This window comes from Nyctereutes procyonoides, unplaced genomic scaffold, assembly GCF_905146905.1.
Source record: "Nyctereutes procyonoides isolate TBG_1078 unplaced genomic scaffold, NYPRO_anot_genome, whole genome shotgun sequence".
NCBI lineage: Eukaryota > Metazoa > Chordata > Mammalia > Carnivora > Canidae > Nyctereutes > Nyctereutes procyonoides.
In genome coordinates this window covers 76,391,538-76,415,433 of record NW_026575126.1, presented here as the reverse complement: position 1 = coordinate 76,415,433, position 23,896 = coordinate 76,391,538, and the positions used below count along the sequence as shown (strand labels likewise).

Below are 23,896 nucleotides of genomic sequence, written 5' to 3'. Positions count from 1 at the left end.
GTAAAGCTGCCAGCTCTTCATTGGTTGAGGTCACGCCAAGGGGAAAAGCGTGATGATGTTTATTTCATTGGGCGCAGTAGGTCAATTTCAACAACATTTCAACTCACATTTATATTTTCTCCTTCCAGGGGATGGCCAGGTGGACTTTGATGAATTCATGACAATTCTTGGGCCCAAACTGGTGTCTTCAGAAGGTCGCGATGGTTTTCTTGGAAATACAATAGATAGCATATTCTGGCAGGTGAGTATGAATTTTTAAAAAAAATCAAATTTGACAGTAAACATGTGCCTGAGACTAACTTTTGACTCTGAATTGTTGAGCTTCTGTTCAGCGTGTGAAGATCTCTTCTGAGCTAGAGTGACATATGTTCCTAGAACTGGATGTGGAAGTAGAGGTCCATACTAGATCCTCTGAACAAAGTGTCAAAACTATACTCATTTAAAGTTAGGCTGAGCTATCTCCCTATATAACCAGAAACAGTTATCCATTTGGGAGGAAATATACTCCACTTCTGATACACAGAAGTTTTTTTCCTGGGGGCACTTAGAAAGTACACTGTTGGGACTGCCTGAGCCCTGTTCTATCCCTGGTTCCAAGATATCCTTGTTGAGAGGAAGGCCAGGTTGCCTCATGTGTTTAGATCCTATCAATATCCTTTTTCTTAATAGGCAGAATAGTTTTATCTAAGAGTTTGTGTTAGATGCTTCTCAATTTGTTCCTATTTCTATCTCGTAAGATCTCTTAAGACATTTCAAATATTTACATTCAAATTAAGGTGCTACAAATCATTTTGATATTCGTTCTTTAGTCTTAACAGGTGACTATCAGTTCATGATTATGGAATTTGGGCAATGGGTTGTGAACCATTATTTTTAAAATTTGAGTGAAATAATTTGTCAAGTTAAATTGAATTGTTGGTTATACATGTAAAGCATCACTCCAGTACAGTGCAGCTTCTTTAATTTTTTGATGTGTTTTTTTTTTCTTAACCAAAGATAATTCTCTAACCTAGGTAAACATTACAGTTGACATGTATCTCTAGTCTTATTCTGCTACCTATCTTGCATGTAACCAACAAGCACTTGGTAAGAACACATTACATGCCTTATAGTCTGTCACTGGGTGTTTCACAAAAGACATTGAAAACATAATCTTGGCTATTTAAGAGTTTGGCTGGGGAAACACTTTTAAGAGAGAAAAAACAGAAGAGATTCTTGGTGTGATGGTTACCAGACTAATCTCTCGAAGCCTGGGACTTCATGGTTAGCATCCTCAGCACCTCGCACATTATATACACTAGACTCTCAATAACTATTTTTTGAATAGAATGAATAGCAGTTCCAGAAGGGAGACAAATGTGGTCTTGAGGGGTCAGATAAGACTTCAGGAAATGGGAACACTTGCTTCAAACCTTGAGATATGGCAGGGAGTGACGAAGAAATAAAAAAGGAGTTCCAGGCTTGTCACGATGGGTTTGAATAGAGTGGAGGCCATAAGCACAGGGTAATCATTGACCATGATGAAGGTTTAGTCTGCCAGGCTTTGCTGGCAGAAAGGTTTTAGGACATGAGCAAAGAGAAGACTTGAGATGACCCCAAGGTCCCTGAATGGCAGGGGTAGGGTCATGGAAAAAAGAAGTCTTTGTGTGGATTTGAATTCTAAGTTGGCCATGTTGACTGTAAGATGAGGGTCCAAAAACTAAGAGAGGGAGGCAAGTCCATGGCTAGATGCATGCAGGGATGGACCACAGATGAGAGCCCAGGACTGGAAATCCAGATTTCTTATCCATCAGAGCTGGTGCATGAAATCATAGGCAAGGATGAGCTCACCAAGAAAAGCTGCATAAATGAAGATGAACAGAGAGGCAGGACCTGGCTCTGGAGGACATCCAGGGGCAGGGGAGAGTGACACACAAGAATGTGTCCTGAAACTGCCTCCCCAAACTGTGGTTATGATCGGCCCTGCCCTTCCCCAGAGAAGGACTTCTGTGGTTCTACTTGCCATGTGACGAGAATATTTCACTGCTTATGTAACCCTTCAGGTGTGACTCAATACTTGGAAGGACATACAGGTAGGGGCCTTTGGCAGAAAGGAAAAATGAACCCACAGTTAAGAAGATGGGGAAACAAGGTTTCTCACCAAGCTGTGTTCCAGCCCAAACAGATCCACTCTGGATAAACATTTGGGAGCTCTTTCCCTGCCTGATTTATTTCGTCTCGCTTGTGCTTTATTCCCCACTCTCAGTGCTCTTTCTACCCTTTGCCTCTGCCTTCATGGCCCCCTGTAGTCTGGAATAATGCTACCTGCCTTCTGGGCTCTGAGGATTCTTCCTGGCCCTGGAGGCCAAGGAGCTTTAGGTACTTAACCTCCACCTTAAGTAGAAGCCTCGTGTATCTTCCAGATGCTTCATAGTAGAACATCTACACAGCAAGGAGATCTTTCTCCCTATATCTTGACTGCCTCTACCATAATTCGGACATGCTATTATGTCCACAAAGTCTCTGTTTTTGCCTTATTAGAGACCCTCTTCCTCACCTGGGGAGACAAACAGGATGGGGAAAAGCAAATAAAGGGGGGAAATGCCATTCTGAAATATTTAAATGAATGCAGGGACACAAGGCCTCCATGGCAGTGGTTTGTCCTGCTGGTCCTCATGCAGCTCAGAATTTTATGACTAGCAAAGGAGAACAGAGACATCTATCAATTCTCAGTAGTCAGCTGTACCCTCCCACACTGCATCCCCCCCCCCCCCGGGTCTATTCCGAGACAGCATGAATAAATTGTACTTAAAACGTCCAGAGCATCCGGTTCTTCCTGGAAAAAAAGTTCACATTCCCAGTGCTTGAGTGATTTTTTCAGGTTTAAAAGAAGGCTCTGCGTGTGTGCGTGAATGTTCGTATATGCATGCGTATGTGTGTGTGTTTCCTTTGCTACAGTGGTTGAAGATTTATAGAAGAAAAGTCGCGGAATGAGGTCTTTCTGCCTCTGAACAGACAGGGGCATATTGATATCGGGAGGTACTGATACTCCAGCGGGAGGAGATGGTTTACTTAGACACTCTGATGAGGCTGCTCACCAGGGACAAATTCAGTTTCTTGTAGATACAGATAGGATGTTATACTTAGCAGGGCACGTGAGTGACCTATTTGCTGCAAAATATATTCGCTGTAGCTTGTGATGTAGAACAACAATAAAGATGTATGATATCATGGTTCCTGTGGGTCAGGAATCAGAAAGCAGCCAGGTGAGTGGTCCTTGCTCGGCGTCATGAGGTTGCAGTTAAGATGCTGGCTGGGGCAGTGGTCATTTGAAGGCTTGACTTGGGGTTAGAGGAAGTGCTTCAAGGTAGCTCACCCATGTGGCTGGCAAGGTGACGAGGGCTGTTGGCAGGAGGCCTCAGGTCCTTGCCACATGGATCCCCCAGCCCCTGTAGTGTTGTTTGAGTATCTTTATGATGTGGCAGCTGGCTTCCCTCTGAACAAATGATGCAAGAGAGCACAAGACAGAAGCTGTGGTGTCATTTCTGGCCTCCCCTTGTAAGTCAAACCCCATCATTTCTGGAATACCCTCTTGGGTACGTAGCCCATCCCCATTCGGTGGGGGAGAGGAACACCTCCTGGTGAATACCCAGAGGCAGCTGTCATCAGGGCCCATTTTGGAGACTGGCTACCACAAAGGGGGAAGGCTCTATAATCGGCTTCAGCTTCTGGCCCGACGTTGGCCCCACTGCCTTGGCTTTCCCCAGCCTTTGGTTCCTTCTTACCTCAGAGGAAAACTGACTGTGGCTGTTTGCTGTGTTCTCAGAAGTGATCCTAGAAGGTACTTGGCTCCTCTTGCTAATTATTTTTTTTATTTGTAAAGATTTTATTTATTTATTCACAATTGACACAGGGAGAGGCAGAGACACAGGCAGAGGGAGAAGCAGGCTCCCTGTGGGGAGCCCAATGTGGGACTCGATCCCAGGACCCCGGGATCACACCCTGAGCCGAAGGCAGAGGCTCCACTGCTGAGCCCCCAGGTGCCCCTCCTCTTGCTAATTAAATCATCCTCCTGTGCTCCCTGCTCACCTGCGTTATAGCCCACAGTGCCAAGAGGAAAATAAAAGCAACTGGGATCTGCAACAACAGCTATTCATCCGTTGGTACTTATCCCGAAAGTCAGGAGCCCCTGGCTCTTTGTAGGAAATTGGTATCAGTGAAGGTGGGGTGGAATTGGCTACTAATGCAGCCTCCTTCCTGAGGAGGAGGGTCTGAGGGCCATACCCCAGGGTCTCTGCCCTCCCAGGGTACGAAGCCCTCTGGGGTGAGGTTCCCAGATTTCTTGGCAGCCAGTTCAGAGCCTCTCCCTTATGTGGCAGGTAATAACTGCTGGAAATTTTTATTATATTCTTGCCCTTTGTTCATCAGGTTTCTGTGTGTTTGCCACTACTGCAAGTGACATTCTTGGGAAGGAAATGCGAAAGGGTGTTTGAAGTCAGCCTTAGGACTTGGTGTGTGTTGACCATGGAGAGGAGGAAATGGAAGGGCTGAAGGGGGCTAGGGCTCAGGATGGGATGGTTTTCATGTTCAGTGCTTTGGGTTGATTGCACCTGCAGGGAAGTGGGGTCCTCAGAGTCACTACTGTTCTGCCATTCATTGGTGCTCCACACCCTGACTCCACTTGCACCCAAGAAGGGGGGTCCTTAATACAGGAGATGGCCCTGCTGGAAGGGGACAGAGCCCTGTTTCTGCATCACAGGCTCACCTGAGTCACCACTGCAACCCTTTGTCTGCCTTGTCTTCCCCGGGGCCTCCAGCACCGTGCAGCGCTGTTCTGCAGCAAGTTTGCAGATAGCACGCAATAGAGAGGATCATGGCAAGGATCATGGCAGATGGAACAGCTCTTACAGCCCGGGGGTCCAGCCAACATTTCTGTCAGACTCTTCTCCCTCTGAAGAAAGAGACATGAGTCCCGTATTGGCTGGGAGAGCTGAGATTTGTTTGTCTTACTGGAAGGTGTAGGTAAAACACCTAAGGCTCCTTTGCTACCGATTTTTATCGTATCACAACCAAACCTGATGCATTAAGACCTCATGAGTTTAGACTTTCTGTCTTAAGGAATAAAACACATAAATATCTAAGCAAACGAATCGGTTCACTGGATGCTACTGGGTGCATGGGAGCGCATCCGAGGCTAGAGGTCAAGAAATAGGAAACTCACATGGGCTCCCTGGCTTTTGTGCATGCTCCAGAGTATTGGCTGAATGTCCTGAGCCTTGCTTTTCTATGCATGTGCAAGCTGGTCACCGTCATAGCTCGTTTATCTCACAGCTGTGTGCAATATCCAAGACACTGAATTATCCTCACATAAAAATGTGTGGGACACCCACCCCCGGATTTGGTACACATCAAGGATTGCCATGCTGACTTCTCCCAACTGCAGGCCTGCTCGGCTTCATTTCCAGCTGTCCACTCCTCCCCATCTGGTGGGAGAATACACAGCAGATGTAGTCAGATCCCTACAGCTGCTCCCCAGGAATCTCTCCAGGCTTGGCCTCTGTCCCTCCATCCCAGACCCTTGCTCTGGTCTCATGTCTTCCATGGCTTTCCATTTCTACTATGGTCCGACTCCTGATTGCTGACCTGTGCTCTGATCCAAAGGCCACTCCTTACTGGCCCAGGGCCCAGGGTTTTTGCTTAGGCCATGTATGTGCTGGTCCCAGGGATACAGCTGAGACGAGCAGGGCACTGTGCTTAAAATTCTTGACTCATGGGCAATTGAAAGCACTTGATGTTCCATGCTCGTGACGTATGAAAGGAGCACTACACAAAGCTACATTATGATCCGGATCTGTTATGCATAAAAGTACGGGAAAGAAATATATCAAAATGTTAACAGTGATCTGTCATGTGTGGTAGGATGATGAGCGATCCCATCTTTCTGTATTTTCCAAAATCTCGACAGCGGGCATGAGTTAATTCTAACATCAGAGAAAGAAAATTAAAGGAAAGAAAATGAAATTCCTAGCAAGTCAAGACCCTATTAAATATCTATAATTCAGGGGCATCTGGGTGGCTGAGTGTTTGAGCATCTGCCTTCAGCTCAGGTCATGACCCCGGGGTCCTGGGATCAAGTCCCACATCGAGCTCCCTGCATCGAGCCTGCTTCTCCCTCTTTCTCTGCCTCTCTCTCTGTGTCTCTCATGAATAGATAAATAAAATATTTAAAAAATATATCTATAATTTTTTCATCTGTAAAACTGGAGATTACCTGGCCCATGAGGCTGACTGTTGGTAAAACTTACAGGGCAAGCAAGCAAACAAATGAACAACAACAACAACAACAACAACAACAAAAAAAAAAAAAAACAGAAGAAATCATGGTCCATCATGTGAGGTATTTGTTGCAGGGGAACAAACACTGGCCTAGAAAACACTGAGATCTTCACTGTCTTAACATTAAGAATAAATTGCTTTGCAGGAGGCTGAGTCTCTCTTCACATCAGATCTGGCACCAACAGGATCTTTCTCCCCCCAGTATTTTGTCAATGTGCCCCTCTATCAGAGTTTTGGATCTAAAAACTGCTGCTCCCTAGATCTTAATCATCGAACAGAACCTAAATAGCTTTCAGAAGCGGTGCCCATCACAAGGCCCATTAGATTGACAGCTAGTGCTTGAATTCCCAAAGTGATTTCATTTGTAAAATATGGAGTATGGAAAGCATTAGCATCATCAGAAGTCCTGAAGTGTGGTTCCTGAACCAGCAGCACCAGCATCACCTGGAACCTGTTAGAAACGCAAATGTTAGGGTCCCACCACTCACTGAATTGGAAAGTCAGGGGGGGTGGGTCCAGCAGCCTGGGTTTCAGTGAGCCCTGCAGATGACTCTGACGCTCACTCCGGTTTGAAAGCCACTGAAATTTCAGGGAGCCTGGCATCTGGTCCCACTTACTGGTCTGAGCCAGACCTTTGTAGTTGGTGTTTCTCATATTTATCCATATTCATAAGTGTTAGTCTATAGGTTTTAACTGTTTTTAAAAGGTGGAGAAATCATATGTCAATAGGTAACTAGTTACCTAAGTAGGAAATGCCTTTCTAAGGGTTAACACAATGGAAGGATCATAAATAAAAGTATTAAACTGGGGCACCTGGGTGGCTCAGTAGCTTAAGCATCCAACTCTTGATTTCAGCTCAGAGCATGATCTCAGGGTCATGAGATCGAGCCCTGCATCAGGCTCTGTGCTCAGTGCAAAGTCCGCTTGAGAGTCTCTCACCCCCTGCCCACTCACTCACTTTCTCTCTCAAATAAAATAAGTAATATTCCATTGTATACATAAACCACATCTTTATCCATTCATCTTTCGATGGGCACCGAGGCTCCTTCCACAGTTTGGCTATTGTGGACATGGCTGCTAGAAACATCGGGGTCAAATAAAATAAGTAAAATATTTTTAAAAGTATTAAACTATTAAATTGGGTTTTTTTTTTGCTCATTTGTCAGTTTATTTAAAAAATTAAGAACAAGACAATAATTTAGTAGAAGTACCACTGGGTGGGGAAGAGAGGGTGAGAAAGGAGATGCTGGAGGCAGGTTCATTCTCTGTACAGAGATGCAGGGAAAATTTCACATAGCTTTCAAGACTGCCTGGTGAAAGAAAAAAAAAGAAAAAAAGGAAGGGGGAGTTAAATAGGTCCCAACACTTGTTACTGCTCTTTATCAAAATAGTACACATACCTGCACAAATAAAATCACAAAACAGTGTTGCCACCTTTTCAAGAAAACAAAACAAAAATTAGTGATTTCTTTTTCCTCTTTGTTTTTAAAAAGTCATCGTCATCTTTTTAAACTAATTGAAAGAATTTTCAGGGACGCCTGGGTGGCTCAGCAGTTGAGCATCTGCCTTTGGCTCAGGTCATGATCCCACGGTCCCACTCTCCTGTGCAGAGCCTGCTTCTCCCTCTGCCTATGTCTCTGCCTTTCGCTCCCTCTATGTCTTGAATAATAAGTAAACTCTTTTTTAAAAAAAAAAAATTTCAAAATGGAACAGGAAAAATATGGCAATGGACAAAATAAAGCATATGTGAAGAACATTGCTAAAGCAATCTGAAAACGTCTTAATAGACAAATAGAATAAGGAATAACATACAGGGAATCCCCTGGTGGCTCAGCGGTTTGGCGCCTGCCTTCAGCCCAGGGCGTGATCCTAGAGACCCGGGATCGAGTCCCACATCAGGCTCCCTGCATGGAGCCTGCTTCTCCCTCTGCCTGTATCTCTGCCTCCCCGCCTCCTGTGTCTCATGAATAAATAAATAAAATATTTAAAAAACAAAACCATACAATTGGTCAATGCAGTAATTCTGACGATGTTAATTGTTACGGATTGTGATAAAGGCTAATGGCATTTTTTTCTTTATCTTTATTTCTATTTCCTGAAATTTCTACATTAAGCTATCTGATCTATTCTGTTATTAGTGAAATTAACAAAACCTCAAGTTAACAGAATCATATTATGAAACAACTATTTTCAGTGGTAAAATAGTGGAGTTCCTAATAGACATGCCCATTGTCTTGGTAAACAAAGTGCAAAGTTGGTATAAGAGTATAAAAGCATATAATCAAAATTGCAGCCATCAACCACCAGAAGGGAAAACGCATGGAGGCATCTGATTGGGGGCCACCCACCCAAATCTCTGTGTGGCCCTCTGCTGTGGAAGGCACAGAAAGCCCAAGGCCAGCTGTCAGCACTCCCTCCTCCCAGCATGGCAGTCACCTTCCATCAATTAGTATGTTGAAAACTCACACTTTAGGAGAATGTCTAAATTGAACTTGGAATCAGAAAAAAAAAAAAAACCTGAAAATAATTTTTAAAACCTTTCCTAAATAAACTCATAACTGGTTCTTGAGTCCGTGCCTGGGATGCGCTGACAAGTGACCTCAGCCAGTAAGAGGAGAACATCACTGGTCACATTATCAGGAAAGTGCTGGCACCAGTGGCTTCATTCTTATATCTAAATAGAATCTCCCCAAGTTAGTTAAGTAGGCTCCATGCCCAGCACGGAGCTTGATGTGAGGCTTGAACTCACAACCTTGAGATCAAAACCTGAGTGAGATCTAGAGTCCTACATTCAACTGACTGAGCCACCCAAGACACCCTGAATCTTCCCAAATTTTATATGAAGTTCTTTTCTTTTATTCAATCTACTTACCCTCAGAGGTCTAACACACAGGGCCTGTGTGTACTATGAGCCCTGTAGACTCGGGACAGCGTAGAATTCTCATCTACAGTTACCTAAATGCAGAGGACAGGAGAAAAGGAAAGATGGTGGGCTGATTTTCTCAAGGGTAGAATCTTTCATGAAAGCACACAGGGAGCAGAGAAAGGAGCTAGGCAGGTGTGAAAGCTGATGGGGACCTCCCGTGGCCAGGCAGACAGATCCTCAAAAACCCCGCAACAAGCAGCACCCAAAGGCAGGCTTCGGCAGGGGACAGGGGACCCTGTGCTGCAGTGTCCTGGAGACACTTTCTAAAAATAAAACACTTTATCGAAATATGATTCACGTGTAAAGCTGTCCATATTTAATATGCACAACTCAGAGTCTGGAGGGAAGTGTACATTCACGAAACCATCACCACCATCAAGGTAGATACGCAAATCTGGCCTCTTCCAGTGTTTCCTCCCCACTCCTTGTTGCTGCTGCTCCTCCTTTGTGTGTGTGAGAAGAACACAGAAGATCTACCGTCTTAGCAAATTTTAAGTACACCACATTGTTAGCTATAGGCACTAATGCTGGATGGTAGCTGTCCAGACCTCGTTGATCGTGCGCAGCTGAGACTGTGTCCCCTGTGACCATGATCCACCCGGCTCCCCTGCTCCCAGCCCTTGGCACCCGCATTCTACTCTGCTTCTGTGGGTTTGACTCGGATGTCTCATGTGAGATGGCGCAGTTGTTTGCTGGAGACACCTTCTGACCACAGCTCCAGGGATCTTGTTGCCACAGGACAGAGTTTCTGAGGTTCACAGGCTCAGCCGGGGAGGTGAGAGGAAGGAACCCAAGCCGCCTTCCATGGCGCGTGGGTCCTTCTCACCAAGCTCCCGATCCTCTCTCTGCCCGACTCTGGTTGCACTCCCACACGTTTGTTGAGATGCCACCGTGTAGATCTTTATCTTTTTACCATTATAAATACAATTTTAATTTTGTCATTGTAAGTTTCTAACCACTTTCTGCCATTATCAGGGTTTGGGAATTTTGGCTTTTATCTGACTTCCTTACTGAATTCTCTCTTTAGAGGTCATGTACTTTTCAGTTGATTTTTTTTTTTTTTTTGGTTCTGTAGGTGACTTTGTCTACAGATTGCAGTGATTTTGTTTCCTTCCATCTGACACTATTTCAGTTCCATGTATATTAACAAAACCTGCTTATTAGTTATAAATAGAAGGGTGAGATTTGATGTTGATATTAGGAAATTAACTTCTTACTTAGCAACAGTTTATTTAATATGGATATATGATAACTTTTCGCAAATGTCCTCTGAATATCTCATAAGATCACATGATTATTCATATTTAACTTACTGATATAATGATTAATAAGCTTCATAATATTAAACAATTTTTACATTCCTAAGATTAATGTTAGTTGTCATGATAGGTTGTTTTCTTAGTGTAATTTGAATTTGTAATGCAATTTTAAAATTTGATTTGACACCAATTTTGATTTCTTCATCCATATTTATAAATAAAAGTGGCCCCTAGTTTATACAAAACTGTAAGTGTCATTGTTAGGTTTTGAAATATATTGTTCTACCATGATAAAATTCATTTGTCAAGTTTCATATTTTGTCACCTACAATAAATTATATACTGTATACATTTATTTATGACCTTAAATTTGAGTGGCCTAGTTCATAAAACTGCCTAGATCTAGTGGTACAGTTTTTCTTTTGGTTTTGGGGATCTTTTTTTGAGGTATTTCTTTGATGGTAACTTTTAATTGTTCTTTAGTCTGTTTTGAAAATTTATATTATCTTCAGGAAGTTTCCAATTCTTCAAAATTACTTAATTTACGAACATGTACACAAAATCGTTTAAAAATTTATTTGCCAGTATCTTTTTACCATTACTACAGCTTTTCCCCCCTTATTTTCCAGCTTTATTGAGAAATAATTGACATACAGCACTTTGTCAAGATAAGGCATACTTCACAGTGATTTGACTTACATATATTGTGAATTGATTACCAAAGTAAGTTTGACATTGGTCATCCCATTTAGATGCAAAAAAAGAAAAATATTTTTTCCCTCTGATGAGAATGCTCAGAATCTCCTCTCTCAACAACTTCCAATTACACCACACAGCAGAGTTAACTATGGTTATTAGGTTGTACTTTATATCCCTAGTACTTATTTATCTTGTAACTGGAAATTTGTACTTCTTAAAAGAAAAAAAAATTCTTTATCTGAGTATATTTGACACTCAAATGTTACAGTAGTTTCAGATGTACAAGAGAGTGAGTCCACATCTATAGATATTATGCTGTTCTCACCACAAATGGAGTGTTACAGTTTCTCTCTTATTTATTTATTTATTTATTTATTTATTTATTTATTTATTTATTCATTCATTCATGAGAGAGAGAGAGAGAGAGAGAGAGAGAGAGAGAGAGAGAGAGAGAGAGGGAGGCAGAGACACAGGCAGAGGGAGAAGCAGGCTCCATGCAGGGAGCCCGACGTGGGACTCAATCCCGGGTCTCCAGGATCAGGCCCTGGGCTGAAGGCGGGGCTAAACCGCTGAGCCCCCCTCCCGCCCCCCCCCCCCGGCTGCCCTATAGCTTCTCTTAATAGTAATTTTTGTTTTTCTTATTTTGAATTAATGTATGCCATAAAGTCATTTATTTTACTGATTTTTTGAAAAAAATTTTTTCTTTGTTTTTTTCCCTGTTTCCTGTTACCTATCTTCATTTCCTTTCTGCTTTCTTTACTGTTATTATTTATAAATTTCTGTGTTAAAGGATTATTTTAGGGGGGGCCTGGGAGTCTCAGGTGGTTAAGCATCTGCCTTTGGCTCAGGTCATGATCTCAGGGTCCTGGGATCGAGCACCACATTATTCTCCCTGCTGACGGAGGAGTCTGCTTCTCCCTCTGCCTCCGACCCTCCTTCCCGCTTGTGCTCTCTCTCTCTTACTCTGTCTCACATAAATAAATAAAATCTTTTTTAAAAAAAAGGATAATTTAGTTCTTTTTTTTTTTTTATGAATGAAGGAATTTAGATACGACTTTCCTATTAGTATAGCTTTATGACCACGCTGAGATTTTGCTCTGTAGTGTTACCATCTACTATGCGGTCTATCACTGCAGTTAACATCTTTCTTCACTCAGTAGTGACCTTAGGGAATATTACTGGATGCTTTGTCGAATCATTTGTCATTAACTTCTCATTTTATGATTCCATGGCAGTCATAGGATGCCACTCACGTAATTTCTTCGTACAATTGTGCCCACTCAGTGGGTCTCAGTATGGGCTCACTTTCTGCAAATGTGGCTTGGTGGTTGGGCAGACCAGCTTCACGGTTTGTAGGAAATGGAACTACATGCTCTCCTTCCACCAACAGTCCCAATTAAAATCGTGAATGCGCTGGCATATTCTGTGCCTACTCGGGCTGCCTTGGATTGATAGTGCGGAGGGCCTCGTTCTGTTTCTTTCGTTTTCTGTGCGTGCGTCTCTGATACTGGCATCATCCTGTGGTTGCTTAAGCGGCCCCTTCAGCACGGGCTTCCCGAGGCTCTTGGTGGGCCCGTGTGGTCTCGGCTGCGAGCCGCGGACACGTGTCTTGCTCTCATGCAGTCTACGGTCTAGTGCATAGTGCACGGCGTAGAGGGCAGAGAGACACCAAATAAGCAGACTCCTCCCTCCCAGGTAACACTCGGTTCTTGGACCTACACAAATCGGGCCACTACAGCAGGGGCAGTCAGGGCGGGTGCTCCACGACTGTCAGGGAGTGTGCGGAGGTGAGGACGGAGCGGCACTCCCCCCCTCCCCCCCCCCCGGAGCACGAGAGAGCTCGTGTACGAGCTCCGGGGGCAGCTCTTGGGCCCCAGGTGAGACCAGCTTGGGTAAAACCTGGCGGGCAGGGAAGCGTGGGAGGGGATGAGCCCAAGAGGCCCGCGGAGACCAGCCTCTGGGGGCCCTCGCGGGCTCGTGTTGGGGCGCGGGTTCACCTGAGAGTGGGCGAGACGCCCCAGGGGTGATGCGAACACTCCCGTGGCTCGGTCGCCAGCCCCTGCCCCGCGCGGAGCTCGCCCCGGCGCCCCGCCCCGCCCCACCCCGCGGGCCCCGGGGGGGGGGGTGTTCTCTGCTCTCCAGCCAGGCGCGCCGTCCCGGGCGGCGGCGCACGCGCTCAGGGGCGGCCCCCGGCACCAAGCTCGGCCCAAGTAGCGCAGATCACGCCTACTCCTGCCCCATTGGCCGGAGGTTCGTCACGTGGACGGCCAGGCGTCGGTCGCGTTGCCGCACCCGGCGGCAAGGGGTGTCGGGAAATGTAGTCTTTCCTCTGGACCGCCGCGTTCCCAGATTGTGAAATTGAGGGCTCCGCTGCTGTTCGCCAAGCGTGGATTGACACTTCGGGCAGGACTCTTTGTCTCAGGTCCCAGCAGACAAGGAGTCTGGACCTAGTTTTATGTAGAAATAGTACTCGTTGGAGGGATCGCAGCCGCGTAGTGGCGTGGTGGGATCTCCACATCTCCACGCCAACAGCGTGCCTGCTGCTGTGTAGGAGGGCGGGGGGCAAGTTCTCTCCGACCTGGGGAGACGCGCCGACGGCTGGCAGCGGGGTGGGAGCAGCCGAGCCAGCCGGGGAGAAGGGGCGGCCCGAGACTTGTTTTGGAGGTGGAGCTAGTCACTGGATCCAACTGTGGCATTTTCATTAGTAGCCATCATTACCGTTTCTACCTACAGATGGCCTCTTGGCCCATCCCCCATTTTTGTCTTAAATGCTCCTTTTCTGATATTGATATTGACTTCATCTCATTTTCATTTTATTGTTGCTACCGGGCATATCCATATCCATCCTTTTCCTTTAAGAAATTCCACTCTTTAAGTACCCTTCTCTTCAAAAGAATCATAGTGTCAGATTGGCTTTTTTAAGCCAGTTGGAGAGAATTTGTCTTTTAATAGACAGATTTGATAGAATGTAGCTTTGATCCCTTGGCAATCCTTTAAGACTGGTGTTTGTTCACAGTTCAGTGGTCCTATATTATCATTTTGATTTTAAGCAATGTCCTTTGTTTTCTGCCTTTTGCTATACTGATTGTTTTATATGCCTTATCTTTTAAATGATGTTATAATCCTTTTTACTTTTATGAAATATTGCAGTTAAAATAATATTTGTCTGAATATCAGCCAAAAGAATAAATAGCTTCTGACTTTTCCTTGACACAAAATTCGGCTTATATTTACTCTCTGATTTCTCTCTTCACATATATATCCTGTCTTTTTTAAATTGTTGTTGAACTAGTTATAGATTCACATGCAGTTTTCAGAAATAATTTAGAAATATCGCAAGTAACACTTACTCTTGTTAAGCGGTAATATCACCGCTTACAAGTTTCCCATAAGCGGTAATATTTTGCAAAGTCATAATACAGTATCGTAAGTGAGGATTTTGATACTGATAAAACTCACCAATATTCTTTGGCTTTCCCCAGTTTTACTGGTACCCATGCTTGTGTGTGTACATGTTTACTGCAATACAGTTTTGTCGTATGTGTAGGTTTGTGTATCTGCCTCCACAATCAAGAGAGTGAACAGTTCCATCTCAGCCCACACCCCCAGCACTCTCCCTAACTGCTGCCAACCTCTAATCTATTTTTCACTTCTCACATTTTATCAGTCAAATACTTTTTGTAAATGGAATCCGCAGTACGTGACCTTTTGGGACTGACCTTTTTTCACTCAGCATAATATCCTTGAGATTCATTCAAGTTGTACGTATCAGCAGTTTGCTCCTTTCTGCTTGGAATACTGTATCACGGTATGGATGTACCACAGTTTATTTAACCATTTACATGTGAGGGACATCTGGCTGTTTCAGGTTCTTGTTCTTGGCTCTTATGAAGAAAGCTGCTGTTAACATCTGTGTGAAGGTTTTTGTGTGAGCATAAGTTCTCATTTCTCTAGAATAAATGCCCTCAAGTACAGTTGCTGGAGCATAAAGTAATTGTGTGTTTGTTTTATAGAACACTGCTAAATGGTTTCCCAGCATGACAGCTGTATTTCACATTTTTACCAGCGATGTGCAAGTGATCCAGTTTCTTCATATCCCTACCAACTTTAGGATTGTTAGCCCTGCTCCTAGGTGTGTAGCGATACCCCACTGTATCATTTACATTCCCGTGGTGGCTAATCTTTTCCAGTGCTTATTTACCATCTATATGTCCCCTTCTGTTCATGTCTATTTGTGTCTTTAGCTCATATTCTCATTAGGTAGTTGTTTTGGTTTTGTTCGGTTTTACTGTTGAGATTTGAGAATTCTTTATGTATTCTAGGTGCTACTCCTTTGTGACATAGGTTGCTTGTAAGTATGTTCTCCCAGCATATCTTTCTTTCAACTCATCTTTCTATCCTCTTTGCTTTCGGTATCAAGTCTAAGATCTCTTGGCCTAGGCCTGGATCACAAAGATTTTCTGTGTTTTTTTTTTTTTCCTAAAAAGTTATATAGCTTAAAATTTTGCATATTAAGTCTGATTTTCTATTGAATAAATCTTTATATACATACAGACTTCTATCTAAGACATATGTCATGTATTACATATATGTGCCTTTTCTTTCTGTTGTTCACATTGAGTGAACTCATGCTCTGTCTTCAAGTTCACTTTTTCTCTGTCATCTCCAGTATCCCAGCAACTTTTTAATTTCTGCAATTGTATTTTTCACTTCTGTAATTTTCATTTGATTCTTTTCAGTAACTTCTATTTCCTCCTTAAATTTTTTTCATTGTTTTCACTTGTTTCAAGAGAACATGTGATCGATTATTGAAGGATTTTTATGATGCCTTCTTTAAAATCCTTATCAGATAATTCCAGTGTCTGGTTCATATACATATTGGTGTCCATTAAGTGTCTTTTCTCATTCAAGTTGTGATTTTCTTAGTTCTTCAGTTGATAGGTGATTTCCTATTGTATCCTGGATAATTTGCCTAATATACTAGTGGACGCTGGGTTCTATTTACATCTATTATTTTTAGGGGCAGCCACCCTGTTTAGGATTAGCATGCAGGTCCTGGTTTACTTTCGTGGGCCATGGTTCTAAGTGACAGTTTCATTTTACACCCTTTATGGTGATGGTTTAGTCTGCTTGGTTTATCTGGTGCTGCAGGGTCTCCCACTCATCTGTCCTCATGCTGCTTGAGGGATGAAAAGGGTTTTCTTGGGCCAGGATTATGGGTTTCTCTTTTTGGGGGGTGGAGATCCTTAGGCAAGAGGCTTCCTAAGTCAGGTGCCTCTTGTGATGGGATTCTCCCCTAACTGTGGGAGACAAAAAATGCTTCCCAGGTCAGGTGCTTATCGAAATCCACTTAATCCAATGGATCTACAGTGAGATCCATTTTACCGCTGACCTCAGTGTTTGGGCAGAGGTGGAGAGTCTCAGGCCCACAGGGACAGGGGCTTCTTCGGCTTGGCCATTTGTTTAGATGGAGGGCCTTCTTGCTGGGGCCACCCTATTATATTACTGTGGGAATTTCAGTCCTTCCAGGGAAGGAGCGTATTTTCCTGAGCTGTTTATCATTAGTGGGGCTCCCAGTAGATCCCCATTGCCCATTGTGGGTTTGCCTAGTTTTGTCTGAGGAGTTCTCATTCAATATGGGGGAGGAATGAGCCTACCCATGCTGCCTTCCATTGCTAGGTTTGAGGGACAGGACACATCGGATCTGGATTGTCTTCTCCCACTGGGTGGGAGAATGTAAATGTTCTGTCACCGTGCTGTTCTCCAATGCTGGCTCCCAAACGGGTGGTTCATCTTCCTCTTAGCACCTTGGAGAGTTCTTTCTTTTCCATGGGTTATAGTGGTATTGGCAGGCAAGTGGGGTGAAAGGGGTGTATCCCATGTTGTCCCAGCTACAAGTCCACTATTATTAAATAGCTCTTTTTAATCATCAGGTATTCTTTTTCCAGAATATTTTTAGTGTTTGTGTTTCGTTTTGCATCCGTATTTACAACAGCTCGTTTTACTTCTAAAATGTTTTTGTTTACATTATCATTTATTTGTACTCTAAATTTATTTTTGTGTAAAGGTTTTGTTTATTTACATATGGGAGAGAGAGAGCACACATGAGCAGGGGGAGGGACAGAGACAGGGAACCTCAAGCACACTCCATGCTGAATGAGAGGCTAACACAAGGCTTGATCCCCTGACCCATAGGGACCATGACCTGAGTAGAAGCCAAGGTCAGTCACTTAAACAACTGAGCCACCCAGGTGCCCCTATACTCGAAATTTCTTATATTCGAATTGTGAATTATAGTTCTCTCAGTTGGCTGGAGAACTTTTTTGTAATTTTTCATAGTGGAGATCAAGGGATTACCCAAAAGACCTGTTTTCAAGCTCTTTGCAGATTTGAAGAGATCCTTCTGTAACTTTGTTCACAAAATAAAAATATGGTTGAATATGCAGTTCTTGGGACATGAAATGTTCACTGCAGTATCCTGCAATCATTTCTCATAGAATTTTATGTAGTACCTTACTCTTCTAGATGCTCCCTGGAGGAAAAACTAAAATTCCATGATCAAATAAATTGTAGAAATGTTTCATACTTCAGGCAGTTCATCTCTTGAAGTTCCAGAAAATATATCAGCTTCATGAAAACTCTGATACAGCCTTCATTTGACAAACTTGTCCAATTTTGTTTGGCCTATTGTTTCTCAAATGATGCTATGATGATGTTGCACTTTCTTTCTGTGCTTTGCCTATTAATATTTATATCCTCAATACTCTCAGAAGTAACAAACAAACAAACAAGCAAACAACTAACCATGAGTTAAATAGAGGGATGTATGGAGTGGACCATTGGGACAGGAGCAGAGCCTCAGTGATGTCATCCTGAAGCTTGGTCTTTTGTACCCCATCCTCAGCCTTCTGGAGGCTCACCTTCATCCATGTTGCCTTCTGGCAGAAGGAAGTTTGCTACAACTTTGGGCATCAGAACCGTGTTCGCAGTGGGGTGACGTGGCAGCAAGAGGCCTTCTTTGTGCTGATTGTTCTCTTAGTTTATAAAGGAAACCTTTCTCAGAAGGCTCCTGGCAGGTGTTCCCTTTACATGTCATTGGTCCAAGCAGAATCACATGCTTGCTTGCTCCCAGCCACAGCGGGACTTAAGAAGATGGATACCTGGCAAGGGGGGATATGATGGCTTGCCCACCTTAGGTCTGTTCTGATCCACCCTTGAGGCTTGACTCATTGGTCTCCCAAATCAAATCAAGTTTCTCTAAGAAAGGAAGATGGGGGAGGAGTGGTTGCTGGGTATGCCACAAGTGGTGCCTGCCACAATCTTCCTCTAAGGAAAGTGGCAGACATGATACACCATCAGAAATTCTTTCTGATGTGTGTTCACCAATTTTTGTGCTTTGTAGAGAAGTTGGAGGACAATTTGTTTTATGTTCCTTGTAGAGAACCTGTTTTGTTCTATTTGACACTTGTAATTTTTATTTATTTATTTAAAATCATATATTGGGCAGAATGGGTCTTTTATTACGTGGCCTGGATCTCAGGAAGCTTTTCTGTTATGTCGACTTAGTCCTTCTTTCCACTGGATACAACTTTCTAGCATTCTCTATTTAATTATTGCTTTTGCTCTTGTTTTGTTTCTCTCCTGAACAACAGACAAAATCCTTAAGTTGGACTTTTCTTTCTTTCTTTCTTTCTTTCTTTCTTTCTTTCTTTCTTTCTTTCTTTCTTCTTTCTTTCTTTTTTGTTTCTTTCTTCTTTCTTTCTTTCTTTCTTTCTTTCTTTCTTCTTTTTTTTCTTTCTTTCTTTCTTCTTCCTTGCTATTTGTCAACTTCTCTTTTTCTGTTTCATTCCTTTCCCATCCAAGGTCTGAGAACTAACCCTAGTCTGCTGATTTGTAGAGTGTATGTCCTGCTGGATATGACCTTCAATGTAAATTTAATTTTGCTCCTGGCTTTTGAGTTCCTTAACATTCTCTTTTCTCTTATTGAATTCCTTTTCTGTTTCCTTATTTCAACGTTTTTCTCCTCCTGTGGCTTGCTCTTTTTTTAAAAAAAAATATTTTACTTATTTATTCCTGAAAGGCACACAGAGAGAGGCAGAGATGAGGCAGAGGGAGAGGCAGGCTCCCTGCAGGGAGCCTGATGCAGAACTTGATCCCAGGACCCCGGGATCATGACCTGAGCCAAAGGCAGATGCTCAACCGCTGAGCCACCCAGGAGTCCCTGTGGCTTCCTCCTTCTGTTCCACTGTGACCAAATCCTCTTGGATGTTTCGAAGACTCTAAGATATTTTAAAGCATCATCATTATTTTGTGAACAGTGATTTTTTTCCTTCTTCATCAGGGTATTGTTTATTTCCCTTGTTCTTCATTGTCTTTTTGAAAGTACTATGCTAACTTTTTTTTTTCCTAATCGACATTACCCCAGTGTCCTGAGATTTGTCAGAGCATGGAGGTAGTTTAGTGTGGCTTTCCAACTTCTCTGGGAGTGTGTTCTTCCTCCTCTGGCTCAAAGGGTATGGCTGGTGATTTCTTTCTACATCTATTCCAGGAGCATGGCCCTTCAGTGGAAATTTCTCCCAGATTTTGGCCTGTGTTCTTCTCTTATCTTCGTTTCACAGTTGGTACTGACTATCCTTCCTTTTTATTTATTTCTGCATGTATTCTTTGGGGAAATTAGAAAGGAAATCTAGTCTGACTCTGGGCCAGCACTCAAATCCAGTTGGTGGGTACTTGCAAAACCCCCCGAGAGGCAATGTTCAGTAATAGGGAAAAGCACAGGGCTTCCTAGTAAGTAGTCTGACTCCCAGCTCTGCCTCCTGCATGCTGTGTGACTGTAAGCCCATCACTATACCCCTCAGAGCATCGACTCCCTCAGCTAATATGAATAGCCAAGTGACAAGGTCTCTGAGAAGATAAAGTAGGATGGATACTACATCTGAGGTGCATGACACACTGTCATACTCACTGTGTGTTCAGTCCCCTCCCTTCTGTTCCCAATGCTCTGCAGAGAAATAGCAAGCATCCAGTTGAACTTCTGGTTAACCAACTCTTCTCTGGTGACCCAGATTCTATCTGTGCCTGGACCCCATTCTTGCAGCCAGGGCATACTTCATATTTAGAGATGCTTTCCATATAGACTGTGGTCTTGAGATGCTCAGTAGTCCCCCACCACCCCTTCTGTGCCTGGCAGGACACTCCCAATGTTCCTTTTTGAGAAGCAGACTATAAAGTTGGGATCCCAGGCTGTCTAATCCCTAGATCTGCTCCTTATAACCTATGGAACCATAGTCCAACTCTCTCTCCTTCCCTCTGATTCCTTTTCCTCATCTTCAAAATGGGGATAATGATTTATCTGCCTCATTGGGTTAATTGAACTGTGTAAACCCTTTAGAATGGTTCCTGGCACATGGTAAGTATGGTATCCGTGTTTGCTTGTGGTAGTGCTAATGGTAATGATGATGGTCATGACGATGGTGATGCTGATCATGATGGTGATGATGATGGCAGCTTTCACCATCATCATTAGACTCTCATGCTGCAGACTCCCACATCTGGGCACACCATGTTCTGCAATGCAGCCTTCCACTGCCACCCCTCCCCTGCCCCACCGCCTACACTCCTGTGACTGTTGGACCCCAGGGGTTGGTTCTGATTCCCCTCCCAACTTTCCCTCCCTATGGCAGTCACCTTCTCTATGCCCAGGTATATTCACCTAGCACTGTGGCAGATGAGAGGATGGAGACTTAAGAGGCCCTATCCTTGGAGACATTGAATGGGAGACAAGCCCACCATCCAAGGAGATTTAGACATTTATCTGCCCAAAGGCAATAAACTGAACTGGATGATCCTTCAAGGCCGTGATTCTGTTCAAAATCCTTCAAAGACTCCACTTCTCCCTCGGGACAGAGCACAAATTCCAGAACACTGTACCATCTGCCCTGCTTTCCTCTTCAGCATCCCCAGCCATCCTCCTCACAAGCCTACCAAGCAAGCCTCTACAATTACACATGGTCCTGACCACATCATACTTCCCCGCACCTTCACACCTTCCAACTGGCACACAGCTTTGCCAGGACAACCCCTCCCTTCCCGCCCCCCTCCCTGGACCCAGGGAACCCTTGTGTCCGCCACCCTGTGGCGCAGCCTCTGTATCAGTTGGTCCTTACTAAGGAAACACACCCTCTGCCCTGCCACTGGCGCCCTGCTCCTGTCCTTAAAGTGTCCTGTGTCAGCTTACCTAACAGCACACAGGCCACCTGCCTGAAACCAGCAGTTTCTTATAGTAAGAGGATGCCCAATAAGCAGCACTTGGGACATCAACAAAGCACAACTTTATTTTTGTCCCTTTGCCCCTTTAAAATGTATCCAGTTATAGCCATGTCACTCTGCTCCTAGATGAAAACTCTGGTGGTCCTGTGACTTTTTTTTTTTTGTCCATGAAAAGAGACTCTTAAGAACTAAATATTTTACTCATACAGGAAAGTACAGAGCAAATATACCAGGGTGTTATATAACAAGTCATCCATATTGAACAAATAGTAACAATATTTGCTTCAGAATTTAGGAAATTAAATATTAGGGACTTGGCTTCTCTTATTATGCTAAAGTTGCCTTTTATCTTCTCATATTTTTGTACATTTGCTGTGTGTGTATGTTCTGTAAACAGTAATTTGTTTTACAGCTTTACATAAAAGGTATCAACAGGAGATGATACCTGACTGGCTCAGTAGATGGAACGTGGGACTCTTCATCTCAGGGTCTGTTGAGTTCCAGCCTCACATTGGGTATTGGGATTTCTAAAACAACAAAAAACCTTAAAAAAAGGTATTAACAGGAGGTGACACCTGGAGCCCCCTTAAACTGATGTAGCCTTAAAATCAAGACTTTCATTTCTACACAACCAGATTCGCACACACTGTGGGTCTACAAGATCTTGTCTTAAAATTTCCTCTAAATGGAGTAATACTGCAACTAGAATGGATGTTTATTTTTACTCAAGAGACTTTTTTTATTTATCCATGTTGCTGTGTATAGATTTAGATTATTTTAAGTCCTGAAGAGCAGTCCATTGTACTATCATTGATAGCTTCAATGTCATGTTATTGGTCATTTAAGGTTGTCTGTAAGTTTTCAGTATTGTAAGTAGTACTGCTATTGCAATCTTCTCAAGTCCCTGTGCATGAGTATCTCCAGAGCAGATACATGGAATTGGAACTGCCCTGGTGTGGGGAGGCACATCCTCAGTTCCTTAAGAACTGCCAAATGTTTCCCAAAGAGCTGGCTTCAATTTATAACCCCACCTGTACTTTATGTGAGCTCCTGCTTACTGTATCCTTGAGAACTAAATCTTTGCTGACATGCAGAATGTGAAATTGTGTTTTGTGGTCATTTTATCTTGTTCTGCCTTTAATACTGGAGAGGGTGACCATTTCCCCCATGTGTATCGGCCATTTGGTTTCTCTCTCGTGATTTGCCTGTTCATATTCTTTGCCAAATTTTCAGTTTGATGGTGCATCTTCTTCTCTTGATCTGTTGACTCACTGTTCTACTCCTACCTCTGGGTGACTCAGTGCTCTGGGTAATAGCAAAGGTAGAGAAAATAATTTAAGCCTATATTGCTGCAAACTCAAGCCAAATCACCACAATTCCAGGAGAGAGAGCTTCTATCTTTCCGCGGTAGAAGTATCTAGATGAAATGAGTAAAATGTAGTGTGGCTGTGTAACTGCAGGATTTGCAGTTCCATGGTTTGTTTTTTAGACTGGCTCTGCCAGTATCACTAGATGCTGAGACCCATTAGCATTATTCAGATTGTCTTCTGGGCTTTCAGGGCCAAGTGAACCCTGTTACACGTAACTCAGCTTATTCCCCTTCATAACATCATTCTTGCTGTTTTGGTTAGGTGACTCTTGAGGGGAGCTCACTAAATCTCTCTTCAGATTACCACTTCATTGGGTGAGGGGGTCGCAGGGTTAGGGCAACCCTGAGGGATTACACACCTTGCAGCCTTGATCAAGCATTTACTTCTACTTGGTAGGATCCCTACTGTTTTCTTGGCCTCCTCATTATATGGCCACACTTCTGCCTGCTTTCTCTTGCTCTCTTCTGCGCCCTCCAGTAGGATCCAACTCTTTCTGCAAGGCCTGACTGACCTAGTCTCTTCTCCCTGAATCTGCTAACTTTGCTGACTAGGTAACCAGGTCATTTATCTTGACCTCCTTGTAAGAGATTATTCCTTTGATTCACTGTTTATACCTAATAATCTATACAAAATTTTTGAGATTAGAGATCCATCTATTTCATTAGTCTTTTCAAACTAATATTTGTTGGTTTGGTTTATTATCTACCTTTTAGATCATAATTGACTCATGTCTGCTCTTTGACATAGTTCCATTCTATTTCTTTTCAACATTTCTGTATTATTTTTTTTCTTGGGCCTGTCTTTATAAGCAGCAGATAGCTAGATTTTTTAAAAAATTCAACCAGTAGTCTGTCTTTAAATAGATAAATTTTTTTTAATTTTATTTATTTATGATAGTCACAGAGAGAGAAAGAGAGAGAGGCAGAGACACAGGCAGAGGGAGAAGCAGGCTCCATGCTGGGAGCCCGACGTGGGATTCGATCCCGGGTCTCCAGGATCGCGCCCTGGGCCAAAGGCAGGCGCCAAACCGCTGCGCCACCCAGGGATCCCCTAAATAG

At 43.5% G+C, this 23,896-nt stretch overlaps 1 protein-coding gene across 1 annotated transcript in view; it reads left to right on the top strand.

Moving 5' to 3' along the window:
• Nucleotides 1-23,896, top strand: part of CALN1 (calneuron 1) — a 483,340-nt gene that overhangs the window by 303,038 nt on the left and 156,406 nt on the right. The window contains exon 4 of the mRNA XM_055341425.1: nucleotides 129-241. Coding sequence (XP_055197400.1) covers nucleotides 129-241 — 113 coding nt within the window. The remainder of the gene's footprint in view (nucleotides 1-128; nucleotides 242-23,896) is intronic.